The sequence below is a fragment of the Caretta caretta genome, chromosome 3 (genome assembly GCF_965140235.1).
Source record: "Caretta caretta isolate rCarCar2 chromosome 3, rCarCar1.hap1, whole genome shotgun sequence".
Lineage (NCBI taxonomy): Eukaryota > Metazoa > Chordata > Testudines > Cheloniidae > Caretta > Caretta caretta.
This window is the reverse complement of record NC_134208.1, coordinates 10,436,771-10,460,394: the sequence shown is the minus strand read 5'-3', so window position 1 is coordinate 10,460,394 and position 23,624 is coordinate 10,436,771. Positions and strand designations below refer to the sequence as shown.

At 44.4% G+C, this 23,624-nt stretch overlaps 1 protein-coding gene across 1 annotated transcript in view; it reads right to left on the bottom strand.

Annotated features, from left to right (window-relative positions):
* Positions 1-23,419, bottom strand: part of MTMR9 (myotubularin related protein 9) — a 30,695-nt gene extending 7,276 nt beyond the window's left edge. Inside the window, exons 1-8 of the mRNA XM_048845789.2 lie at positions 22,606-23,419; positions 19,592-19,700; positions 15,232-15,357; positions 10,093-10,266; positions 7,881-8,098; positions 5,957-6,118; positions 1,656-1,797; positions 781-1,001 (exon numbers count right to left, since the gene is read on the bottom strand). Of these exons, the coding sequence (XP_048701746.1) occupies positions 781-1,001; positions 1,656-1,797; positions 5,957-6,118; positions 7,881-8,098; positions 10,093-10,266; positions 15,232-15,357; positions 19,592-19,700; positions 22,606-22,790 (1,337 nt within the window). The 5' untranslated portion in view covers positions 22,791-23,419. The remainder of the gene's footprint in view (positions 1-780; positions 1,002-1,655; positions 1,798-5,956; positions 6,119-7,880; positions 8,099-10,092; positions 10,267-15,231; positions 15,358-19,591; positions 19,701-22,605) is intronic.
* Between the last annotated feature and the right edge of the window lie 205 nt (positions 23,420-23,624).

The window sequence follows — 23,624 nt, the reverse complement described above, 5'->3', positions numbered from 1 at the left end:
AGAGCACTTACCTGGGAGGTAGCACATCCTTATCCAAATCCCTTCTCCCCACCAAACAGAGGGAGGACTTGAACCAGGTGTTTCCTGCCACTGCCCAGGTGAGTACCCAAACCACTGGGCTAAAAGTTATGAGGGAGGTCCTGTTCCCTCCACCCCCACACTTGAGGGGGCCAATCCAGTAGGCACCCTCTGAGCACACTGACTGGATGAGGCCCCGCATGTGCCTTAGGCTGAATGCTTGTCTGCCCCTGGTTTGGGAATTGCTCTGGGGCTTAGGCAGGAGACAGGCATTTGGACTTCTAGAGCAAGGCAGTCATGCACATGCCCAGAGGCAGATACAAAGGGAACTTTTAGGGCAAAATCTTAGGTGCTGAGTAAGTTTAGGGGCCTAACAAGTTCAGGGGGAGTTTTGTGCTTTGCGGCGGAGTCTAAAACAGACATAGGTGCCCAATTCCTTTTGTGCATGCAGGCCTCAGCCTCTCTATCTGGAAATGGGGATAACAGCCCTGGCCTACCTCACAGGGGTGTTGTGAGGGAAATCTATTAAAGACTGCATGGTGCTCACATACAATACTAATAGGGACCAGATAAGTATCACAGACAGAACTTCCATTCATTTTAAGGGAAGATGATTGAAAGATCCTGGATTTTTTTAAAACACAGCTGGGTCTTTCAAAACTAGGAGACAGCCATCGGCCACTCTCTCTTTCAAACCAAGAGAATATCTGTAACGGGGCATGGCCTGATTTCCAGGAGCACGGAACGCTTCTCTTCACCAACCTTTCACTTTCGTTGTTGCCCAGAAACGTGCCAAACTGTGAGGCGTAGGCATGTTCGAAGAGCATGATGAGGAAGTGTTCATTGAATTCAAAAGAGCAAGGGAACTGACGGAGGATCTGCCACACACAGTCCAAGAAAAGGAAAAACACGGGGGACTCCCATTTCTGCCTGCTGTTGGAGTAGGCGGACTGAGCACAGCGCTGCTGAAATGGGTGACCAGCCTATAAGCAAGAAACAAAGAACAAGGGGTCATATACAAAGCAATATGAGGGGTATGTTATAGGAGGAGAAGCACAAGATTACTGCAAAACTATTTCTATCTGTGATACTGTGTCCTACTGCATTGTGTTAATATCTCGGCACTGGCAAGTCACTGTTACGTAACTGCACTTTTCAGTGATACTAGAGGTATGCAAGTAATGTCACGTTTCGTCAGACTACAATAATATGCACTGAAGAGAATTTAGCAGATTATGAAATGACTGATCATGCAAGAAAAACCGCCTGGCTGAGAACACCAGTTGCAATGAACTACAAAGAGCAGAATTATTTGTTAAATTTACAACCGCAGCAGTATCCTTGACATGGGAGAGGGGCTCAGAAATCCTCACATTATTGAGAGATCCCTCTCAGAGCCAATGGGGAAGGATGGCTAGTGCATAATACTCCATTGACAGAAAGCCAATGGAAGACAGGTATCAAGACATCCAGTAACAGTGTCACTCCGATACAGTGTCCAGCCCAATGGGGTCCAACATGTTTGAGGCCTGAGGGTCTATTACAATACACATATTGAACAACAACTTGTGAGTGCCTCAATCTAGCGACAGCCACACGTACGTTTTTCTTAGCGCGAACTAAACAGTATCTCTCACCTGCAGCCACTCTCTCTCAACAAGAGCCTCAAAGCCACGTATAGTCCTGCACTTTGGATCCAAGATGATCTGAGCCAAAGAAGTTATCTGGAGTGTAGAATCAGTTCCTTCAGTCCCGTGAACTAACACTGATGCTCCTTCCCTGAGAGAAAATTCAAGAGAGCAAGATTAGGAACACAAATATGCAAGATGCAGGTAAACCCAGGCTCTCAGTACGCATCAGCATAACTGCAATGGGCTTAGACAACATTAGGTGGCTTACCAACCATCAACCTTCTTTCCCACTCAAACTCACCCCTATCAGGGGGAGGAAAAAAAAATATTGATACTCTTTCCAGCCCCAGATCACAGCGTCATTTATGCTTCACGTCATTTAAGGATTCAGTAGCATTTCTGGCTACGTGCTTTGGGAATCCAGAACATTTGTGTCACACACAGAAGAGTTCTCCCTGGATCCATCAACTTAGGATCCACCCTATTAAATAGACAGTATCCAAAGACTGATCCCAACTCCATTAGAAAAGGGATCAGGAGGCTAAGAAGCTCAGTTAGGCCTCTAGGACTCTGCTGGAAAGAACAGGCTACTTGGAAACCTCTTCAGAATCTTAACAAAGGCCCCCTGTCTTCTTGGGTGTTTGCCGAGCATCTAACACTCCTGATGCTCCTTATTAGGATATTTAGAAGCTACAGCAATACAAAGTAGAACTACAAATGGACAGGGGTAATATGTAAGAGAGGGTTTGCCCTACAAAGGCACAAGAAATATTCTGGTCGATTGCTTAGCTCTGCCTCAGAGCCAAATGTAAGGACTACCACACACCTCTCTGTATAGATGAATCAGAAGACCATAAAGCAAGTGAAAAATCTAAGGAAATTATCGTAAAAGTGGACTAATACTTTACATCAGTGGTCCCCAAACTGTGGGGCATGGCCCCCTAGCGGGGGGTGCACAGCAGGGCCCAGACTAGACCCCCCCAGGGGGCCGGGAGGGAGCATCACCCAGCCCCACACTGCCCCCAGCCACAGCTCCACCTCGCCTCCAGGCCAGCTCCAGCCCCAACCCAGTTCCGGCTCAAACCCCAGCTCCACTCTTGCCCCCTGCTCTGCTTCCAGCCCAGTTCTTCCCTCTGTCCACTGGCCAGCTCCGTCTCTAGCCCCAGCTCCTCCTGCATCCCCAGTTCCGCCCAAGCTCTTCTACTGAGCCAACCGTACAGTAATGGAGAGGGGACGCAGACAGACTCCATTATTGGTAAGGGGACGGAGGGGCGATGACAGGAAAAGTTTGGGAACCACTGCTTTACATACAGCTAAGATTCCATATGCTCTTCCCCCCCAGCTCCCACTGACTTTGCAGAACAGCTAATCCCCCTGCACTCCGTTCTTTTTATGTTCCGATGCCACACCCACCCAAGGGCCCCTGAAAATCACACCAAGCTCCTCCTTCAAATGTCCTGTGGCGTTATTTACAATGGTCTCATCGCATCTCCCACTCCTGAAACGTGACCAAGTTGGCTCACTTGTGCAAATACCCTTTTAGCTTTTTTTTTTTAAAAGCTAATTGTAGGTTTATTTGTTCATGTACAGAGGCCCAAATTGAGCTATAAACTGTTTGTAAATAAGAGCAATCCATCAAGCAAGCACCAGTGCTGACACCAATTAATTGCTCTGCTGCTATTACGACTTGTTTTGAAGTAGAAAGCAGAGGCATAAAGATGTAGCCCATGTACATGGCAATGCTTTCATCTAGAATTAGCATAGTGTATCCAAAAGGAACTTGGGCAATACAGCTATGAATAAATTAATCCTTATGTATATTTTTTTCAGTTTGCTTTCCAGTAGTTCCAGGCTGAGAGCAACTTCACTACCATTCTCTTCCCCCCTCTCCCAGTAAACGCAAAAGCGAACTAACATGTCCATGTGCTTCCTGTAGAATGACAAACTAGGACAATATGGTTCTGATCTTGCAACTTTCTTGTCACAAGGATGCAAGAGGATGTATGTAGATCTATCTCCCACCATTCCTTCTAAGGGGATTATACACTTCAGTGCAGCGTCCACTCAAAAGTAGTAACTAGCTTCGGAATAAGGTTGTCCGCACCGAAATCCTGGGTTGTCCCATGCCAACTCCCTATAAACTCAGTCTGCTTCTTTTGACTGCTAGGAGTTATAAATGCTCCATTGCACTCAATGTAAAGGAGAGTTATTGGCCTTCCCCATAATAAAATCAGAAGCAAGTAATTGCCATGGTTTGAGGTTTTTAGTGCAGTCCTTTTATCTCATTGTCCAAGACTCATAGACTCAGACTTTAAGGCCAGAAGAGACCATCATGACCATCGAGTCTGACCTCCTGCATATCACAGGCCACAGAACCTTACCCACCCACTCCTGTAATAGACCCCTAACCTCTGGCCAAGTTACTGAAGTTCTCAGATCTTGATTTAAAGACTTCAAGGTACAAGAATCCCCCATTTACTCTAGTTCAAACCAGCAAGTGACCTGTGACCCATGCTGCAGAAAGTGATGAAAACCCACAAGGGTCTCTGCCAATCTGACCTGGGGAAAAATTCCTTTCCAACCCCAAATTTGGTGATCAGTTAGACCATGTGGGCAAGATGCAACAGCCTGACACCTGGGAAAGAATTCTCTGTAGTAATTCAGAGCCCTCCCCATCTAGTGCCCCTTCTCCGACCACTGGAGATATTTGCTAATAGCAATCGTGGATGGGCAATATGCCATTATAGGCAATCATATCACCCCTCCATAAAAACTTATCCAGCTCAGTCTTGAAACAAGTTAGGTTTTTTGCCCCCACTAATCCCCTGGGAAGGCTGTTCCCAGAGCTTCACTCTTCTGATTATTAGAAGCCTTCATCTAATTTAAAGCCTAAACTTGTTGATGGCCAGTTTATATCCATTTATTCTTGTACCAACATTGGCCCGTACCTTAAAAACTCCTCCCCCTCCCTGGTGTTTATCCCTCTGATATATTGATAGAGAGCAATCATGTCTCCCCCTCAGTCTTTGTTTTGATAGGCTAAACAAGCCAAGCTCCTTAAGTCTCCTCTTGTAAGGCAGGTTTCAGAGTAGCAGCCGTGTTAGTCTGTATTCGCAAAAGGAAAAGGAGTACTTGTGGCACCTTAGAGACGAACAAATTTATTTTAGCATAAGCTTTCATGAGCTACAGCTCACACATCCGATGAAGTGAGCTGTAGCTCATGAAAGCTTATGCTCAAATAAATTTGTTCGTCTCTAAAGTGCCACAAGTACTCCTTTTCTTCTTGTAAGGCAGGCTCTCCATTACTCTGATCATTCCAATAGCCCTTCTCTGCACCTGTTCCAGTTTGAATTCCTTGCCGGTACATTGAGACATAATGCTGCTAGGTTTATTAAATGCCACATCTCAGTGGTTTCCTGCCATTTTCTTAACCAAATTGAATTACATTTCAGACCACAGATTTGCACAGAGCATGTTTTTCCTGTTTGCAAAGAGGAGACGTAGATCCTCTGCGATGGGAGAAAATAGGCCCCTTCCCAAACAGCTGTGAACAGGCCACTGCTACATTTATTTCTGCTCACCTAGATAACAAATACACCAGAGGAAATTTTTATAAAAGGAAAAAACTTGATGAAGAGAGTGAAAATTTTTTATGAGGAACGACTCAACAAATATATATATATATATATAGAGAGAGAGAGAGAGAGAGAAAGCTTGGTTAAGTGACAAGTTAGAGTTGTTATGATCCTTTAAAAGAAGGGAGAAAAATTGCTTAGGTTGATAGAAAGTAAATTTGGCTTGAATATCAAAAAAATGGAGATATATTCAACTGTGGGAAAGACTCCAAAGGAAATGATGGAAGCCCCATCGCTTTAGTCATTTAAAATTAGACTGAGTACTGGACTAGCTCAATGGAAAGGATGTTCATAGAGTAAAGAATGTGTACACATTCATGATCGAAACAGGATCAAGTTTAACTGTCCTGTAATATGTTGTCACAACAGTAGTTCTCGTGTGTAAACTCTAGTTTAACTTATTGGCGATATAGGTTAGACTGGGCAAAACATTAGATGACACAGAAAGCAATCTTGACTACATGACCGATTGTCCATCCCTAATTGTTATGATTCCTCATTCATGCTTGTACTAATAAAACCTAGACCTGGCCTATTAGAGAGCTGCTCCTTAATGGTGGTGATGAAATGGTGTCTTGCGTGGAAATAAGCAAGAAAGTATTTACAGTAGTAAAATACTGTAGCTGACTCCGAAAGGAATATTTAACAAGCAGCACCACAGTTAGGATTTACCTGTCAATGCACTGAGCAGCCAGACAAGCCGCAGTTAGTATCTCTTTAATGTGAGTCAGCCAGTTGGAGGCTTCCAGCTTACTAAGCCAACGGTCCATGTTGTGCGATTGATCATTGCAAGCTTCCACAAGTTTGATGAGGCTTTCCTGCAGAATGTTATACCTTTGGGGAAAGCAAAGATTATTTAGCCCACAAGCAATATTACTGAAGCTATTAGACCTTGCTCACTCATCCATAAGATCACCAGTCAAAATACAGATTTAAACACTAATGCTTCAAGAGAGGTTATGGTAAGAAGCATGACTTTAATAAAGCGATATTCTCTTGTTCAACAAATCTGTTCTTATTGTGAATGAGTCACATTTTAGCATCATGGAAAAATATCAGTGCTTAAACTGGAGCAATTCCACTCCTTAAAAGGCATGTTCTGCTCTGAAATGTCCCAATGAAAAAAACAGCACTGTCTTCCTTAATTTACCTGCACCCTGTGTGTTTTCTGTTATATCCACGGACTTTGCTGACTAAATAAGTTTTTACTACTTTTTATTCCAGATAAACATGGCTGAATCAATACTGGTATGAAAAAGCTGGATTCCAGTCCGGCACATACTGCAACACACTTACTAATCAAGTTCCAATTGCAAAATCTTTATTATGGGTGCTGCAGAAGACAAAGAGTAGCAAGAAAACAAGTCTTGTAAATTAAGAAGATGTGATCTGGAGGTCACTGAGAAAAATACAGAAGCCCACAGTGCCATTTTTACAGAGTCACTTTCAGACTACAACCGCACTAAGACAGACAGACAGACTGACTATGTACACACAAAGATAAACTGAAAAAACATTTACAGGATCTTATGACTTCCATTTGCAAGACTTAGCAAGCTGCATGCTTTAGGTTGAACTAAATGTTTCTCTTTGATCCTCTTCCTGCTATGATATCTTAAGGCACATTTAAAAGTTACAGATCTACTGACCATCAGACATTTAAATGTCACATGGCCTAATACCTATTGTGAGAGAGAGAGAATGAATGTGGTGGTGGGGAAGTAAGAGGATGGAGGGGTGTGGGGAAGAAGAGAGCATATTACGATTTGATATAAAAGATTTGGTTCCAAGAAATTAATAACCAGAGATAGCAAAATGAACTTGAACCTTTAAAATTTTTGTTTAGAAAGGGGCATATAAAGTAAAATGCACCAACACTCAAGCCTGTCTGTAAAACCATCAAGTTCAACTGCTCACAAGAGTTGTAAAAACATGGCAGCAATTCATAAAGGTTCTAGTCACTTCCTTAGTTCTCTAAGGTCATGCCTACCCTGGGGTTTTGGTTTTTTGCTCTAGTGTAGCTACGATAATGGAGATGTACTGATGCAGGGTCCTAAGCCAAGATTCTTAAGAGATCAGCCTTTTGCACTGTGCAGGTGGACTGTGGCCACAAGTGGCCAGCAAGGAATTTCCCTGCCATAGGGCAACTCCCTGCTAGTGTAAAGCTACTGCAGCCAGTTCCTGCACCAGTTAATAGCTCTATACCCCCGACATAAGTTGGGGGAGGGAGTGTAGCTCTGTTATGCCTATCCTCCACTGGTGTAGGATACATTAGGAACCCTGTACCAGTGGTGTGACTCAAAGCAGCTGAGAGGTCTCAAGTCTCACTGACCCAGAGAATCAGGGAACCATAATCAGCTCTCTGATGACTGCCCGCCTACCCCCAGTCTGCTGCACGAAGCAGAGCCCAGGCACAGGTGAGAATCTGGCCCCTGGTGTTTCCAATCAGGGGAAGCTGACACTTTTAATACCAGCAGAGCACATCTACACTGGGGGTTAGCAGTGAGGCAGCTACACTGGTTCAAGAAAACCCAGTTCCTCGAGGCAGCCTGAAAGGGGCTATGGGGTTCCCTGAAGGCCCTCTTATTTCACTTACCTCTCAACAGATTTGTGAATTCGCCTCCACTGAGGATACTGCACTTCCTGCTCAAAGCCGCCTCCTTTGGCTCTGGCCTGCTGAGCAACATTCAGGGAACGGGTATCAATGATGTAGCCACGCTTTCCTGCCCTCAAGGTGGCATTAATAAGCGCTGCATCTTCCTTACACCGTCTCCCATTAGTACCTGTGAGAGGCTGGCTGCTCCGCATCATTACCTAGGAGAAAAAACAAAGCATCAGCTGTTAGAGACGGGGAGATCCATTAGATTGTCTAGTCTGGGCCCCTGCCAGTGGCGTATTGTAGGGAGCAATCCATCTTCTAGTGCTTCGGCCAGTTTAATTCTAAACATTGTTAAAGGAAAGCGGAAGCCCTGTTCATTAACATCACTGCAGGGATGGAACTGTTAACTGCTTATTTCAGCCTTCAAACACCTCTTCCAGCAACTTCAGGATCCAAGTCAAAATTGCCCCTTTAGTTCCTCCAGGGACTTGCACCAGACTTCTCTCCTCACTGTCCTTCCCACTCTCTTATCCTCTTAGCATTTACCTGGATAGTTCGGCTGTTGAAGTGGCCACAGAGCTGTCTTTGGTAGAGTCTGCTATTTGAAAAAGCCTGCCCATATCACTCTACCTTTCTTCCCATTTCAGCTGCAAACCCTTGATTTCCCCTTGCATGCAACTGCACCCTTCAGTTTCTTCTCATCTTTTTCATTGCCCTTATGATTTCTAGCTTCTTAAAAAGTTATTATTCTGCAGGCCACTTTGCAGTAGAAAGATCCTCACACAGCCTCCTCAGCTTTCAGTTCATGATTCCCGGCCCATCACTTTCATAACCTCTGACCCCAGATTCCTGCTGAAACTTCTTAATGGACAAACATTTGAAGGAGGGTTTTATTTTTAACCTATAACCAATACTGATTTAAAACATTTTAGTCAGCTATGTAATACAAACATGTTCCCTAGTAGTAGTAGTTTATTCAGTGGTTCTGGAAAGACCAATAAACCAGAGCGCCACACTTGTTTAAGATAAGGCTTCATGGAAGAAAGCTTTATCATCTGTAAAGTCTATGCCATAACACTAATACAAGAGACAGCTGAAAGCGTGAGGGTGATGAGTCAATAAACATATCTACTGACGCCCACAGACTAGAGCAGGGTGTAGCAGTGCATGACAGAAGGCATTACCATCAGAAGTTCAAGCATTGCAACTTGAACGCTTCAAACATACATGTATTAAGAGCAAAAAATCTCGGAAATATTTCCCCCCACCCACCCCAGCAAAGAAGAGAACGGAAGCTCCACAGTGACAAGGAACAGCATGAGCTACCTAACTCCTTCACTGGGACTGATTTGTCAACATGTAACTAGTTGATGATTTAACTCTAAGCCTGGGCAAAAGAAGAATCACAGGAAGTACTTATGTTGGATCAGACCAGTGTTCATCTAATCCAACACCTTGCCTCCAACAGCACGCAGTACTAGATACAAGGAATCACATAATAACCCACCTACTGGGTACATTTCTTTCTAATCACAAGCAGTTAGTGGCTGAGTCAGAGAGGCGTCAGAGCCTCAGATTCTGACAACTTAAAGTGGAGGGGGTCCGTGAGACAGCGACAGAATTTGCTGCTCGTTAAAGGTGCCACATTGACAGGCCTGGAGAACAGAGTCCTCTGCTCACTCACAAAACAGGTGCAGTGTAAGCAGACGCAGTGCTAACTTCACGCACACTGTGCCTCTATCATGACCCAGATGGACCACATCTCAGGGTGAAAAGGATCATGCAGTCTCTGTGGGCCGTTCAGTCCATAGCCAGTCGGCACAGCTAGCCCAACAAGTGCCAATTGTGGAGGTGTGTGAGCAGGAGGTGGACATCTCTCTGCTGAGAGATGACTCATTTTCCATCCACTACTGAATAAATGTTAGACAACGTTTCAGTCACTACCAGTCTAGATTGGCAGTCCTATATTCCAACACCTAGAGTTGCCCAGGCTCTCTTGTTTACATATAAACGGCTATGAAAAGACGGTCTCAGAATAAGCTGGGTGGTGATAGGGAGTTAACATCCTATAAGTTGCATTGAAAGCCCTCAGAATATGTTATTTTTCAACAAATAGGGCAAAAGATTTCTGAAGAGACCTTTATATTTTTTGACCAGCCCAAGAAAACCAACTCCTCTTAAGTGCCCAAAGCACTCAAACAAGACTTACCATCCCATTCTTCTTATGATAATAGCTTAGAACGGGGAAGCGGCCACCATGGCGAAAGGTTGCAACTCTCCGAAGGGCCTCATCATCAATTGATTTTGGGACAGTGACAGCTGGTGGGTAGGAGGGGCAGACAGAAAACTCCTTATTGACATAGCTCAGCCGCCATTCAGTCGTCTGGAAAAGATACAAGAGAATGTTTTGTTGTAGTAGAAAATGAATGCTGTAGTTTTAGAAGGAAATGTTAGAAAGCCAAGAAATTCTAAGTTAAAACTACAAAAAAAGAAGTTATAAAATACCATCTGAAAGTCTACAGACAAGGTCACTTAGATTTTTGGTTTGTCACTTGTGCCTCACCCAGAACCAGGAGACAATTCCTCCCCGCACCATCCTCTCCCCCCAAAAAACAATTATGCAACTGCACTAATGAGCACACTTTTACAAGGCAAGCCAGTGCTGCCAAAAATTGATGTTTGCTATTTTTTTTTTTAAATCAGTGTCATTAGCCTCTCTGTAATGAGCACGACAGTAGAATTACCTACAGATGCAGTCATCTTTAATCCCATATAAAGGGGATTCCAGCATTTATCAATCATGTGAACTCTCTGGGACAAGGATATAATACAGGTCTGCAAAGGGGCCTTGATCTAGGCCTCTAGATAATACTGAAACACAAACAGCATCAACTGGTGCCCCCACCGCTACCACGAGCAATAGCAACTGTGGGAAGTTTTAGCAAGTTTCCCAATGCAGACCAAGCCAAAGGGACTGAAGGTCCATCTATGCTTGAAGATTGAACTGTTTCTGAGGTTAAATGCAGTAGTTTAACATTTGTAGCACTGTTTTCTCCTTCAAAGGTTTGCTATGTCCCCAAGCTCATGTAAACCAGTATGCTGACTCCACATACAGCACTCCCTGCAACAATTGCTGTACTTGGGCACTGTGGGTCTCCCAGTGTACCTATCTCTCATTTTTGCACAGCTCCCTGAAACTGAGATTTGTGACAGAACTGCTAAGTACTGAGAAGATACCGAATTCACGCTGGAGCGAGGCGTCTCTCTGCTCAGCAAGCCGTATTTTTGACAGAACTGGCAATGCAGAAACTGCTGAATATCAGGGGTCAGACACAGCAACTGAGAATACAGTAGGCAGAGAATAAAGGCCCCTTTTACTGAAGTCTATGCTAGAACCACTAACTGCTCAGGAGATAGGAGGGCTCACATTGCAGCTTCATACAAGCCCAGCTCAGGTGCCTGTTGGCTATGGACCTTTATCACTTTGAATGCCATGTTTGGACCAAGAATAATACTTGGTGGATCAGGTCATGCTGGAGGCCTGGGATAAGAACCAATGGCTGCAGAACTTTCAGATGAGCAAGACCTCTCTCTCAGGGAGCCTGCCCCGACAGTGGAATGCCAGGCCACCCCGACCAGAGTTAATCTATGGGAAAGAGGGTGGAGGATGCACTACTGAAGCTGGTAACCCCAAGCGATAAATGCTCCGATGGGGTTGGGAAACCCATACTGGGGGCTGCTGTGAATGTCTTGCACTATGAAAAGATTGGCTGGGGAGGTGCAAGATGCCCGAAAAGCAATAAGAGGTTTTTTTGTTTGTTTGTTTTTTTCTGTGGTGGCAAAATAGATGGCATGTATTGTGTCCACCCAATCCAGCAGAGTATCTCAATCAAAAAGGCAACTACTGCATATTGACACAAGCCCTTGAGGATCACTGGAGTCCACCACGCGGACGTTCATATAAATTGGCCTGGAATTTGCTTTGACTACAACGAACGTCAAGTTTATTTTCAAAAGTAGCAGACTGGCAGCCAGATACGCCTGTGGAAGGATCCTGACAAAAAAAGAGGTGTCTGCTGAAGAGGAATGGCACTGCTGTTGTCTAGGTCTCCTTTGCTATTGTGACCTGCTGTGTTATGTGTAGTACCTCTGCCTGATGGTCAGAATGGACCTTAACTATGTTTCACAAACAAATATGGTTCCAATCTGTAGTCAAGTTAGGAAAAAGCCCTATTCAGAGAATCATGGAAGATTAGGGTGGGAAGAGACCTCAGGAGGTCATCTAGTCCAACCCCCTGCTCAATGCAGGACCAACCCCAACTACAACATCCCAGCCAGGGCTTTGTCAAGCCGGGCCTTAAAAACCTCTAAGGAAGGAGATTCCACCACCTCCCTAGGTAACGCATTCCAGTGTTTCACCACCCTCCTAGTGAAATAGTGTTTCCTAATATCCAACCTAGACCTCCCCCACTGCAACTTGAAACCATTGCTTCTTGTTCTGTCATTTGCCACCACTGAGAACAGCCGAGCTCCATCCTCTTTGGAACCCCCCTTCAAGAAGCTGCTATCAAATCCCCTCTCATTCTTCTCTTCTGCAGACTAAACAAGCCCAGTTCTCTCAGCCTCTCCTCATAAGTCATGTGCCCCACTCCCCATATCATTTTCATTGCCCTCTGCTGGACTCTCTCCAATTTGTCCATATCCCTTCTGTAGCGGGGGGCCCAAAACTGGACGCAATACTCCAGATGTGGCCTCACCAGTGCCGAATAGAGGGGAATAATCACTTCCCTCAATCTGCTGGCAATGCTCCTACTAATGCAGCCGAATATGCCGTTAGCCTTCCTAGCAACAAGGGCACACTACTGACTCATATCCAGCTTCTCATCCACTGTAATCCCCAGGTTCTTTTCTGCATAACTGCTGCCTAGCCATTCGGTCCCTAGTCTGTAGCAGTGCATGGGATTCTTCCTTCCTAAGTGCAGGACTCTGCACTTGTCCTTGTTGAACCTCATCAGATTTCTTTGGGCCCAATCCTCCACTTTCTCTAGGTCACTCTGAACCCTATCCCTATCTTCCAGCGTATCTACCTCTCCCCCCAGCTTAGTGTCATCTGTAAACTTGCTGAGGGTGCAATCCATCCCATCATCCAGATCATTAATGAAGATGTTGAACAAAACCAGCACCAGGATCGACCCCTGGGGCACTCCGCTTGATACCGGCTGCCAAATAGACATGAGGTTACTTAATTTATTGTAATGAGGTTACTTGTTTGCATGTACCTCTCTCTGTAAACATGTTTGTCTCTGCATGTTTCAAGTTTTCTCTTTCAACACAAAATATTCGGGTCTTTAGCCAGCGGAAAGTGTTGTTTGTTTCCCATAATGTTCACACAAAGACATCAGCTATATATTTCATTGACTTAAACCTCGTCTACACCTAAAAATTAGAACGACCTAGCTACATCATTCCCTGCGCACTGTAGTTAGGTTGCCCTAACCCCCCCCTCCAACCCCGCTGTGGACAAAATTCTTCCATTGACCTAGCTCCCACCTCTCAAACAGGTGGATAAACGACACTGATGGAAAAACCCCTCATGCCGATGCAGGAAGCGTCTACACTGCGGTGCTCAGCAGCACTGTAGCTATGCCACAGTAGCATAGACATACCCTTAGTTCCATCATTTAGCTGTAGAACTTGCTGTTGTGATGGATTCATTGGAACAGTCCTGCATGGCAGAAACTTGACAAGGATGCTGCTGCCCTGTACATCACCCTCCCGAGACAGGATCATTAGTACACATACAGTCTATGCTATCAATAAATGACAGCAGATTGCAACTTGTAAATTGCTCCATCTTCTTTGAAGCAAGTTTGCATTACATGTTCTTGCCACAGCATCCAAGAGGACTCAAAACAAGAATATGTTGCAATGTAGCATGACTAAGCAACACTTCCGCTAAATTTCTGGAGTGCTGTCCTTGAAGTGTACTGTGACATTTTATTACAAAGGCAGGATGACGGTCAATCAGTTTTACATGAATACAATTACACATGGGCTACACACTCCTGGGGCTCTCCAGAAGCTAAAAGCAAGTTAACTGACATGGAAAAAATGGATCCATCCACAGGAGCCTTGTCTACACTACAGGTCCGTTATGGTTAGCAGTGGCTCGGATAAACTGGCGGTAGTACTGGTGGGATTTTTTTTTGGTAGATTTCCCCATTGCAAATAAGGCTTGAGAAAGTTTAGAACAGGGGTGGTCAAACTGTGGTTCGCAAGCCACATGTGGCTCTTTTACAGTTAAAGTGAGGCTCGGAGAGCCCACCCCTCCCCCGCCAGACTTGGGGGAGGGAGCTTGGAACCTCTGCCTTGCAGCGGGGTGCTAGGCTAGGGGCTTCTGTCCAGCGGGGCAGGGGGGGGATCTTGGGGCTTCAGCCCCACGGGCCATGCTTGTCAGGGCTTCAGCAGGAGCATGGCTGAAGCCCCAAGCCCCGGCAGGCGCCTCCTGCAGGGCTGATGCCCCAAGCCCCGGCAGGCACGCCCCAGCTCTTGAACTTCTGAAGATTGTGGTACGTAGCTCAAAGGATCAGTAAGTTTAGCCACCCCTGGTTTAGAACTTTGAGTGAAATGGGTGGAAATAAAACACAAATTCCTGAACTGCGGCTAGCAGAAAGATCTTTAGAATCATAGAATCATAGAATATCAGGATTGGAAGGGACCTCAGGAGGTCATCTAGTCCAACCCCCTGCTCAAAGCAGGACCAATCCCCAATTTTTGACCCAAATGGCCCCCTCAAGGATTGAACCCACAACCCTGGGTTTAGCAGGCCAATGCTCAAACCACTGAGCTATCCCTCCCCCCAAATGTTAGTCTCTTTAGAGACTAACATTCCAGTCCCTTCAATTAAGGGCTGAAAAACCACCTACATTTCAGCTCTCCAAACCCAGGAGAACTTGATTCAAATTTATTCCCAAGGACAAACCAGCAATTTTTTTTAAAAGATATCCTGGCTTCCTTTATATGTAAGGAAAAAGGGAAACGCCTCCTCCCAGTCCCCACGTAACTTTGCAGGTCACCTTTAAGCAGATACTTAAAAACCCACTTGCACATAGTAAAGAATAGGTGCCGAACAGCCAGCCCCAAGAGCACACAGGTTATTTTTGACCCATGAAGAGTTTTCATTTTCCACCCACACAGGGTACAGCTGGTTTCACTAAGGGCTCCGTCCTACACAGTGCTGCATGGAACAGCTCAGACAATATGCACATATACATTTGGCAGGATAAAGCCCCAGGCGATTGTGTGGTTCTCTTTGTATCGCTACAAAAATTCCTGATATCCAACTTACTACCGAACTGAGAAGTTCGAACTCTCGCTCAGGCAGGAAGGAGTGCCAGCCATCTTCGACAACTTCAAACATGGGCCGGTAAAAGAAGGGATACATTAGTGTGACAGAATCCAGGGTGGACAATGCCTGTGGAAAAAAATGAAGCGTCAGTTTGTTCGCTTAGGTGACCTTTCATGCCAAAAATGTCTGTACAATGTTCCCGTCTTTTAGTTTTGGCAATACAATTTGGATTCAAAGCTTGTGTAGAACATCTGTATTGAGACTCATCTTTTATTTAATCTTACACAAGGGTCATGGTATTTTGCAGTAGCTGGTCCAAAATTCTGTAACCTCCAGTCGTGATCCTGCAGCATTCTGAGCTATTCCTGTCATATTTATTTGGTAAGCGTTTCTGCAGAACAGGCATAGCAGCGCAAGCTTCTCTAACATGGGCCACCACCAATGTACCTCATCTCTGAGACTAAGAAGACAGTTATCTTATCATGGAGGCAAAGGATTGAACAGACAAGAAATAAATTGTGGGATGGATATAGACCTCTGTCCAGAGTGGCCTGAGATCATCAGCTGATTTCACGGGGCACTGAACAGCCAGATGGTAACAATAATTGTCCAATACCAGGCCGGACTAACTAGTGCCCATATCCTATTACCAATTTGGAACCACCTACTAAACTGCCATGGTTCCCATCTTTATTTTTGCTCATTTTATTGCACTGCCGTGTAAAATAAAGTAGGGTTTGCTGAGGCCGTTTATGCTTTTAACGCAAAAAGGGCAAAAACTTTTGATGAGAATTTAAAACAACTAACAAAATCACCCAAAGCACAGGACTTGGTGGCCAACTACATGGACATCTGTTGGGAATATAATACAGCAGGGCAAAGATTATCCAACAAGTTCTTGGCATGCTCTGGAAACAGCTTTTTATTACAGAAGGTAGAGAAAGCAATTAGGGGAGAGGCTGTTCTAGATTTGATTCTGACTAAAAGTGAGGAGCTGGGTTGAGAATTTGAAGATAGATGGCAGTTTGGGTGAAAGTGATGATGAAATAATGAGTTCATGATTATAAGGAATGGTAGGAAGGAAAAGAGCACACTAAAGACAATGGACTTCAAGAAGGCAGACTTTAGCAAACTCAGAACTGGTAGCAGCAAGTCTAAGAGGAAAAAAAGAGTTCTGGAGAACTGGCAGTTTTTTAAAGGGACATTATTAAGGGTGCAAGAGCAATCTATCCCGGTGCATAGGAATGAGAGGAAGTATAAGAGACCACCCTGGCTTAACCAGATCTTCAATGACCTGAACCTCAAAAAAGGGTCATATAAAAGTGGAAACTAGATCAAATTACAATGGATGAATTAAAAAAAAAAACAAAAAACACCCCAAAAACCCCCATCACAAGAATGTAGGGACAAAATAAGAAAGGCCAAAACAAAAAATAAGATTAAACTAGCTATGGACATGAAGAGTAACAAAAAAACATTTTACAATTACATGAGAAGCAAGATGAAGACTTAAGTCAGGGAAGGCTCATTACTCAATGAAGAGGGAAAGACAACAGTAGAAAACACAGCAATGGCTGAAGTGTTAAATGCCTTTTTTGTTTCAGTTCTCACCAAAAAAACATTAGCGGTGATTGGACAACTTAACGTAGTGAACATCTGTGTAAATGGGGTAGGATCAGAGGCTAAAATAGGGAACAAACAAATTAAGAATTACTTATACAAATTAGATGTCTTGAAGTTGGCAGGGCCTGACAAAGAGATCTCTGAGCTATTAAGTGTTTATCTTTGAGATCCAGTGACTGCAGATAGCAGAGTTGCCAGGTGACTGGAAAAGGGCAAATACTGTACCTATCTATAAAGAGGGGAATAAAGACAACGTTTAGCTTAACTTCAGTACTCGGAAAGATAATGGAAAAAACAAACAATTTGTAAGGACCAAGAAGAAAATAAGGTGATAAGTAAGAGTCAACACAGAGTTATCAAGAACAAATCATGTCAAAGCAACCTCATACCCTTCTCTGACAGGGTAATAAGCTTTGTGGATAGGAAGCAGTACATGTGATATATCTCGTCTTCAATAAGGCTTCTGATACTGTCTCATAAGACCCTCTCTAACAAACTAAACAAATATAACCTAGACAAATCTATTTTAGATTGAGTGCACAAGAGGTTGGAAAAGTATATTCAGCGAGTAGTTATTAATGGTTCACAATTAAGCTGGAAGGGCATATCAACTGGGGTCCCACGGGGGGGGGAATGGAGGGGAGAGGGAGTGATCTGTCCTGGTTCCGGTTCTAATCACTGTCTTCATAAATTATTTGGATAATGGCTCAGAGAGTACACTTATAGTCTGCTGACAATACCAAGCTGGAGGGGTTGCAAGTGCTTTGAGGGACAGGATTAGAATTCAGAATGATATTGACAAACTGGAGAAACGGTCTGAAATAAACAGGATGAAATTCAATAAGGACAAAAGCCAAGTAGTACACTTACGAAGGAATAATCAGTTGCACAAATACAAAATGGATAATGACTGCGTAGGAAGGAGTATGTCAGAAAAGGATCTGGGGGTTATAGTGGATCACAAACTAGTATGAGTCAAAAATGTAATACTGTTGCAAAAAAAGCAATCATCATTCTGGGATGTATTAGCACAAGTGTTATAAGCAAGACACAAGTAGTAATTCTTCTGCTCTACTCAGCATTGATAACTCCTTAACTGGAGTATTGTGTCCAGTTCTGGGCACCACACTCTGGGAAAGATGTGGACAAACTGGAGAAAGTCCAGAGAAGAGCAACAAAAATGATTAAAGGTCTAGAAAACATGATCTATGAGGAAAAATTGAATGAACTGGGTTTGTTTAGTATGGAGAAGAGAAGATTGAGGGGAAAGACATCATAGTCTTCAGATAAGTAAAAGGATGTTATAAAGAACAGGGTGATAACTGGTCTCTTTAACCACTGAGGACAGGATAAGAAGTAATGGGCTTAAATTGCAGCAAGAGAGATTTAGACTAGGAAGTTTTTCCGAATGTCTAACTGTAAGGGTAATTAAGCACTGAAACAAATTACCAAGGGAGATTGTGGAATCTCCGTCACTGGATGTTTTAAAAAACAGGTTAGAGGGACATCCTAGCCGCCGCATCCCACAGCTCCCATTTGCCAGGAACTGAACTGCGGCCACTGGGGGGCCGTGCCTGCAGACGGCCAAAGTAAACAAAATGTCTCGCGTCCCACCAGCAAATTACCCCGATAGACCGCGTGCCGAAGGTTGGGGACTCTTTGTCTAGATAATACTTAGTCTTGCCTCAATGCAGGGGACTGGACTAGATGACCTACAAGTGTCCCTTCTGGTCCTACATTTCTAGGATTCTATGGTTCATTTGATACTGTTCTGCAGAGCCAGTTATTGGAACTAGAAGACAAGGCACAGCTTGAGAATATAAACTAAATTTATATAATTAGCCTGAAAATACACCGTAAGTCAAGTTAATTGCTATAATTTAAGGCACAGTGTAATTTAATTGCAGTATAATTTACCTAACACAAAGTTAGTAGGACACACAAAAGCACTCCAAGACAGATGTATCTAGAACACTTGTGATGCTTACTTGCTTTCTGTGGGTATTTCCCATGCAATGTTACTCCTAAGGGTTACATTTGCAAAACGGTACAACAGAAGTATGGAAACAAGAGACTCATTAAACAGGAACACAGTCAAGGGAACTCGTTTTAAATAACATTCACCCGTCTTAGTAAAAGCATTTAGTTATGCTACTTATTCTTTGCCTGTTACTTAGCTTAGACAAATAAAACTAGAATAGCCAGCTTCACTTTCTTATTTTCATGTACGAGCACAGTTCTGTCATGTTTGGGAAAAACCAAACACTCTGGTCAGAGGTTTAATTAAAAAGGGGAACTATATTTTTGCTAGTAGTGTGAAAAAAACCAAACATACTTCATACAATTACTCTTCCAACCCAAATGAGTGATTTTATACTCTCTGTTCACCTCCTAAAACAGTCTGAAGCACTCTACGTGGCAATAAGGATTTACTGTATTACTATAATGTCCACTGGGTTCAGTTATGTGATTGATTTGGGGGCCATACAGGTTCCCTAATAAGAACTCCCTCACCTGGGCTGCTTCTATCATCTGATAAACATGACTATCAAGATCTTTCTCAGTAACTTAAAATTAAAGCTTAGTTTTTACCCTACTAGAAACCCACATTCTGCCAGCCCCTTCTTCAATTTCTTTGAATAGCTGTTTGTAGTTAAGGTCTGAACAATGCTTTGAAAATATAAAAGTGTTATGGAAGTGTCATTTATTACTATGAGTAAATATTAAAAGCTCTTACCTCAATAGAGCTAGCAATGTTCAAACACTCCTCCATTCCGGGTATATCCAGTTGAATAATCCTCAGATCTTTGCATTTTATAATGATGGTGCCTAATGAGCCAACAAACCTGCAGTGAAAGATACAGTATGTTGAACTATGAAGAGAAATAGCCTCTATGGATGTCCAAATTCCTAGATAAATATACACAGGTCTTCCAGCAGCGCATACATGCAAAATAAACGACTACTTATTGGGGCTTTATCTGCTCTACATTCTTTTAGAAAAGATGTGATATTCAAATCTTTCAGCAAGATATGTTCTTACGTAACTAAGTTACTTGCTAATGCTTTAAGGTACGAATCTCTTCCCCATGTGCCTCTATAAAAGAGAAAGTAAGTATTGGTTGCCTGGAAAAAAAATGGGTGTGCCCTTTTTTTGCTTCTGATGGTGGTACGTGGATATGTATGTGTTGAGGGGGACAGAGGGTTAAAGGCTTTCTTCCTGATTTCTAACGTTTAGAAAACAAACAACCCCCACATCTCAGGTATTTCAAGTATGAGATTTCCTGATGTTCCTAGAAGATACAGACTGGGAGCTCTCTGATCCACTAACTGAATGCACAGAAGTGTTGAATCTAACAGATTTTTTTTTGAGTTAATAAAGGTTAACTACAAAGACAAAAATGTTTCACTCTGACTAAAAACTACTTTCCCGCTCAATTAAACAGGTTTCACTTGCTTGACATCTACAAAGTCATAACTGTACTAGGTTCTCCAGTCCTCAGAGTCTTCCAGGAATAAGATGTATACAAGCCCTTAATATTTAATGTAAAAACATGCAGAAAAAGATACCTATTAAAAATGCCTCAGGTGTTCCTTATGCAGCAGAAAGAAGCGTACATTTTGAATAAATAAAGGGTTTGTTTCCTTCATGTTAACTAGCAAAAAAACCCTATTGCTGTTAAAAATACAAAAGATGGAAGTGAGTAGGAAAATAAGAGCAGGGAGATAAATATTCAAATATCTCACAGAGCATGAGGGTGTTAGCAGAAGTTGACAGGGTTTAGCAAGACAGACAAGGAGCTCAGTTGTGCTGTAGCTCACGAAAGCTCATGCTCAAATAAATTGGTTAGTCTCTAAGGTGCCACAAGTCCTCCTTTTCTTTTTGAGAGTAGAGAGAGTTATATACGTGGGACTCAACGTAAGTGGTCTGGGTAGATTTGGTAGCTTGGGTTAGTGAGAGCCTGGGAATCATGACTCTGGGGTTCTACGACGAGTTCTACCCAGCTGGGTGTGGCTTTGATCACCTGACTTCACTTCTATTCCTCGGTTTCCCCATCTGTAAAATGAGCATATAGTGGGTATCTTCCTCAGAGATCGCTTGGGAAGGAGTCCGTAAGCAATGTTTACAAAGACGATAGATTTTTAGAAGAAAGGTGGTACTGAAATATCAACTATAATACAGTCAGCCTGATAGTCAAACCGGGCCAGTTTTGTTTTGACATGCCTTTCCGTTTCATCCTCACAGTTCACGGCGGGTGCCATTTGTTGACAGCTCAAAGTGGTCCTTGAGGAAACGCAGGCCATAGTAAGCAGCACAGGTAGTAGAGCTGTAGTTGCCTGGATACAGTACAGCCGTCTGTGTGGGATGAGTAATAGGTTTTTGGCCAACACCCCCTCACTATATAAATGCTGAATTGTAACCAAACCAGACAAAATTCAGTGATTTGGTGTCAGAATTATTTCTTCTAAGCCATTATTTCAGCTAAAAAAAAATATTTTCTTCACTCAGTAGTCATGACTGTTTCTCCAGCACTGAAGAATTGCTAGCACTGGGATAAATGGATGGAACAGCTGTCCAATTTCAGTGATGATCCAATACATGTATCTGTATGCCCTCCTGCACTGCTATTTCATAACTTCCTGTAGTAACAGTTAATATACTAGTGGGGCTGTTTTTCCTCTCTCTGCATTTCCTGAAGCATACTGACATCACCAGTGTCATTAAAGACGGCTCTTCTCCACAATGAGACCAATAGGCCATACACTTCAAGAGAGTCGCTCATGAAACGCAAAAAGCCAACACAAAAAAAAAAAAGCAGCAGCTTTGGTGCTCATGCCACAAAAAGATTATGAAAAACTACCAGCCCAAGTACAAACATCTCTCACCCATCCTTATCACAATACAAAATACTGGATTTTACTTGGTCATCAGCAAGGCGGGAGGACGGAATTTTATAAGCCTGCTCTACTGGCACATTGGTTTGTCTTAGGGTGATCACTATATGTGAACTAAAGGAATGCATGGCTGGGACTATTTACCAAACCCTACAGAACGGCATACGTTGTAATCCCTGTTTTTCCTCCCTCTCCAGCAGGGAACAAGGATATTTAAGAGGTAATCGCTAAATGGATCAGGTGGAATGGGATGGAATGGCTCAGTGATGGAGTCTATACTGAAGTACAGTAGCCAACATTCCTCAACTTTATCAAGCCACACGATGAGAGAGATGTAGGCATAGTACCGTTGCACTGGTCCATGTATGGCAGTGTGGCCTCATGCAGACAGTACTGGACAGGGTCTCCAAAGATATGGGTTCTATTCCTGGCTCTGCCTTTGGCCTTGCTGTGCATCTTTGTCAAATCGTTTTGCTTGATGCTTACAGCCTTTCTAAAGTGCTTTGAGATCCACAGATGGAAAGCATTGTACAAAAGCTAAATATTACTGAACTGTAGCCCCTTTCATTCATGCACTTTGCAAACGTCAGTCATCCCTGGAAGGTAGGCAATTATCACCCTCATTTTCCAGAAGAGGAAAATGAAGACAGAAGTGAAGTAACTCAACCAATGTCCCAAACAGGACTAGAATGCAGCTATCTTGGTGCTCAGTCCTCTATTTTAATCATTGGGCTGCACTCTCCTCCAGAGCTAGAGCTAAACCCTTGGATTCCTGCCACCCAATTCTTCACAGGGCTTCTTCCCATCCCTTACAAAGAGGAGGAATTAGATGGGGACAAAGAAGGGGGAAAATACCTTTTTTCAATAGAGTCAATGTTTGAGTGCAGCAGCCACAGCTCCTCAGCATTGTCCTGGCGCCGAGATGAGAGGATGAGGTGATGGCCAGTCAAGCATAGTGTCCCTTCCACTGCTGGGTAGAAGGGACGGTGCAGGACCACATTATCTGCTCGCGGTGTCTTGATTAGCTCTGCAAACTCCATGTTTCTCTGGGGTTGGTACAGGCCAGGGAATGACCCTGGCAGCTTACTAGCTGGGGGGTGGGGGGAGAAAGCCCAACTCTCAGCAGCACCAGTACCTCCTGTTTGGGGCCAAAACGGGGATCCACGCAGTCCCAGGGATCTTCCACAATTGCTGGTGCCAGCCGCTACCAGGGAGCCAAAGGGTTGGGGAGGGTCATAACTGAAGGGGCGAGTCCCAGCTCCCACCTTAGGAGGGAGTCACGTGCCTCACTCCTGAGGGGGGGGTCTCCAGGGAGGAGGTGGGGGGGAGGGGGTGTCACAATCCCACCTCTCTGTGGAGGGAGGAGGAACAGGATCCCGGGGGGAGGGGGCGGGGGGAGGGTGTCACAATGGGTCCCAGCTCCCAGGGCAGCTCCGGGGAGGGCAGGCACGACCCCTGCTGGGGGGGGGGGGTCCCTAACACCCTGGGGGGAGGGGACTCACAGCTCCCAGTAGGCGAGGCCCCCTGCGGGACGCGGCAGCCCCGCCCTGGGAACGGGGAGCCTGGCCCGGCTGCAGCCCCGCCCCGACCGGCCGGCTCCGCGGCAGTAACAACAGCAGGAAGGAAGCCCCGTCTTCATGGCCCATACCCCGGATGGTGGGACACAGAAAGGGGGGCGGGGAGCTGGACCCCACGTGCTCTCACAGGACCAATCCCCGGCCACCTCCCGCTGGTGAGGGCGGAAGAGAGACAGACACCCGGGCCGGCCGAGCGCCTGCCCCTACCGGAAGTAGTTCCCTACAGAAACGACGCGGCGCGCCCCCACGCACCCCAGCACATCGGTTCCGCATCCAAAGCGGCCTGCCGTACACTAC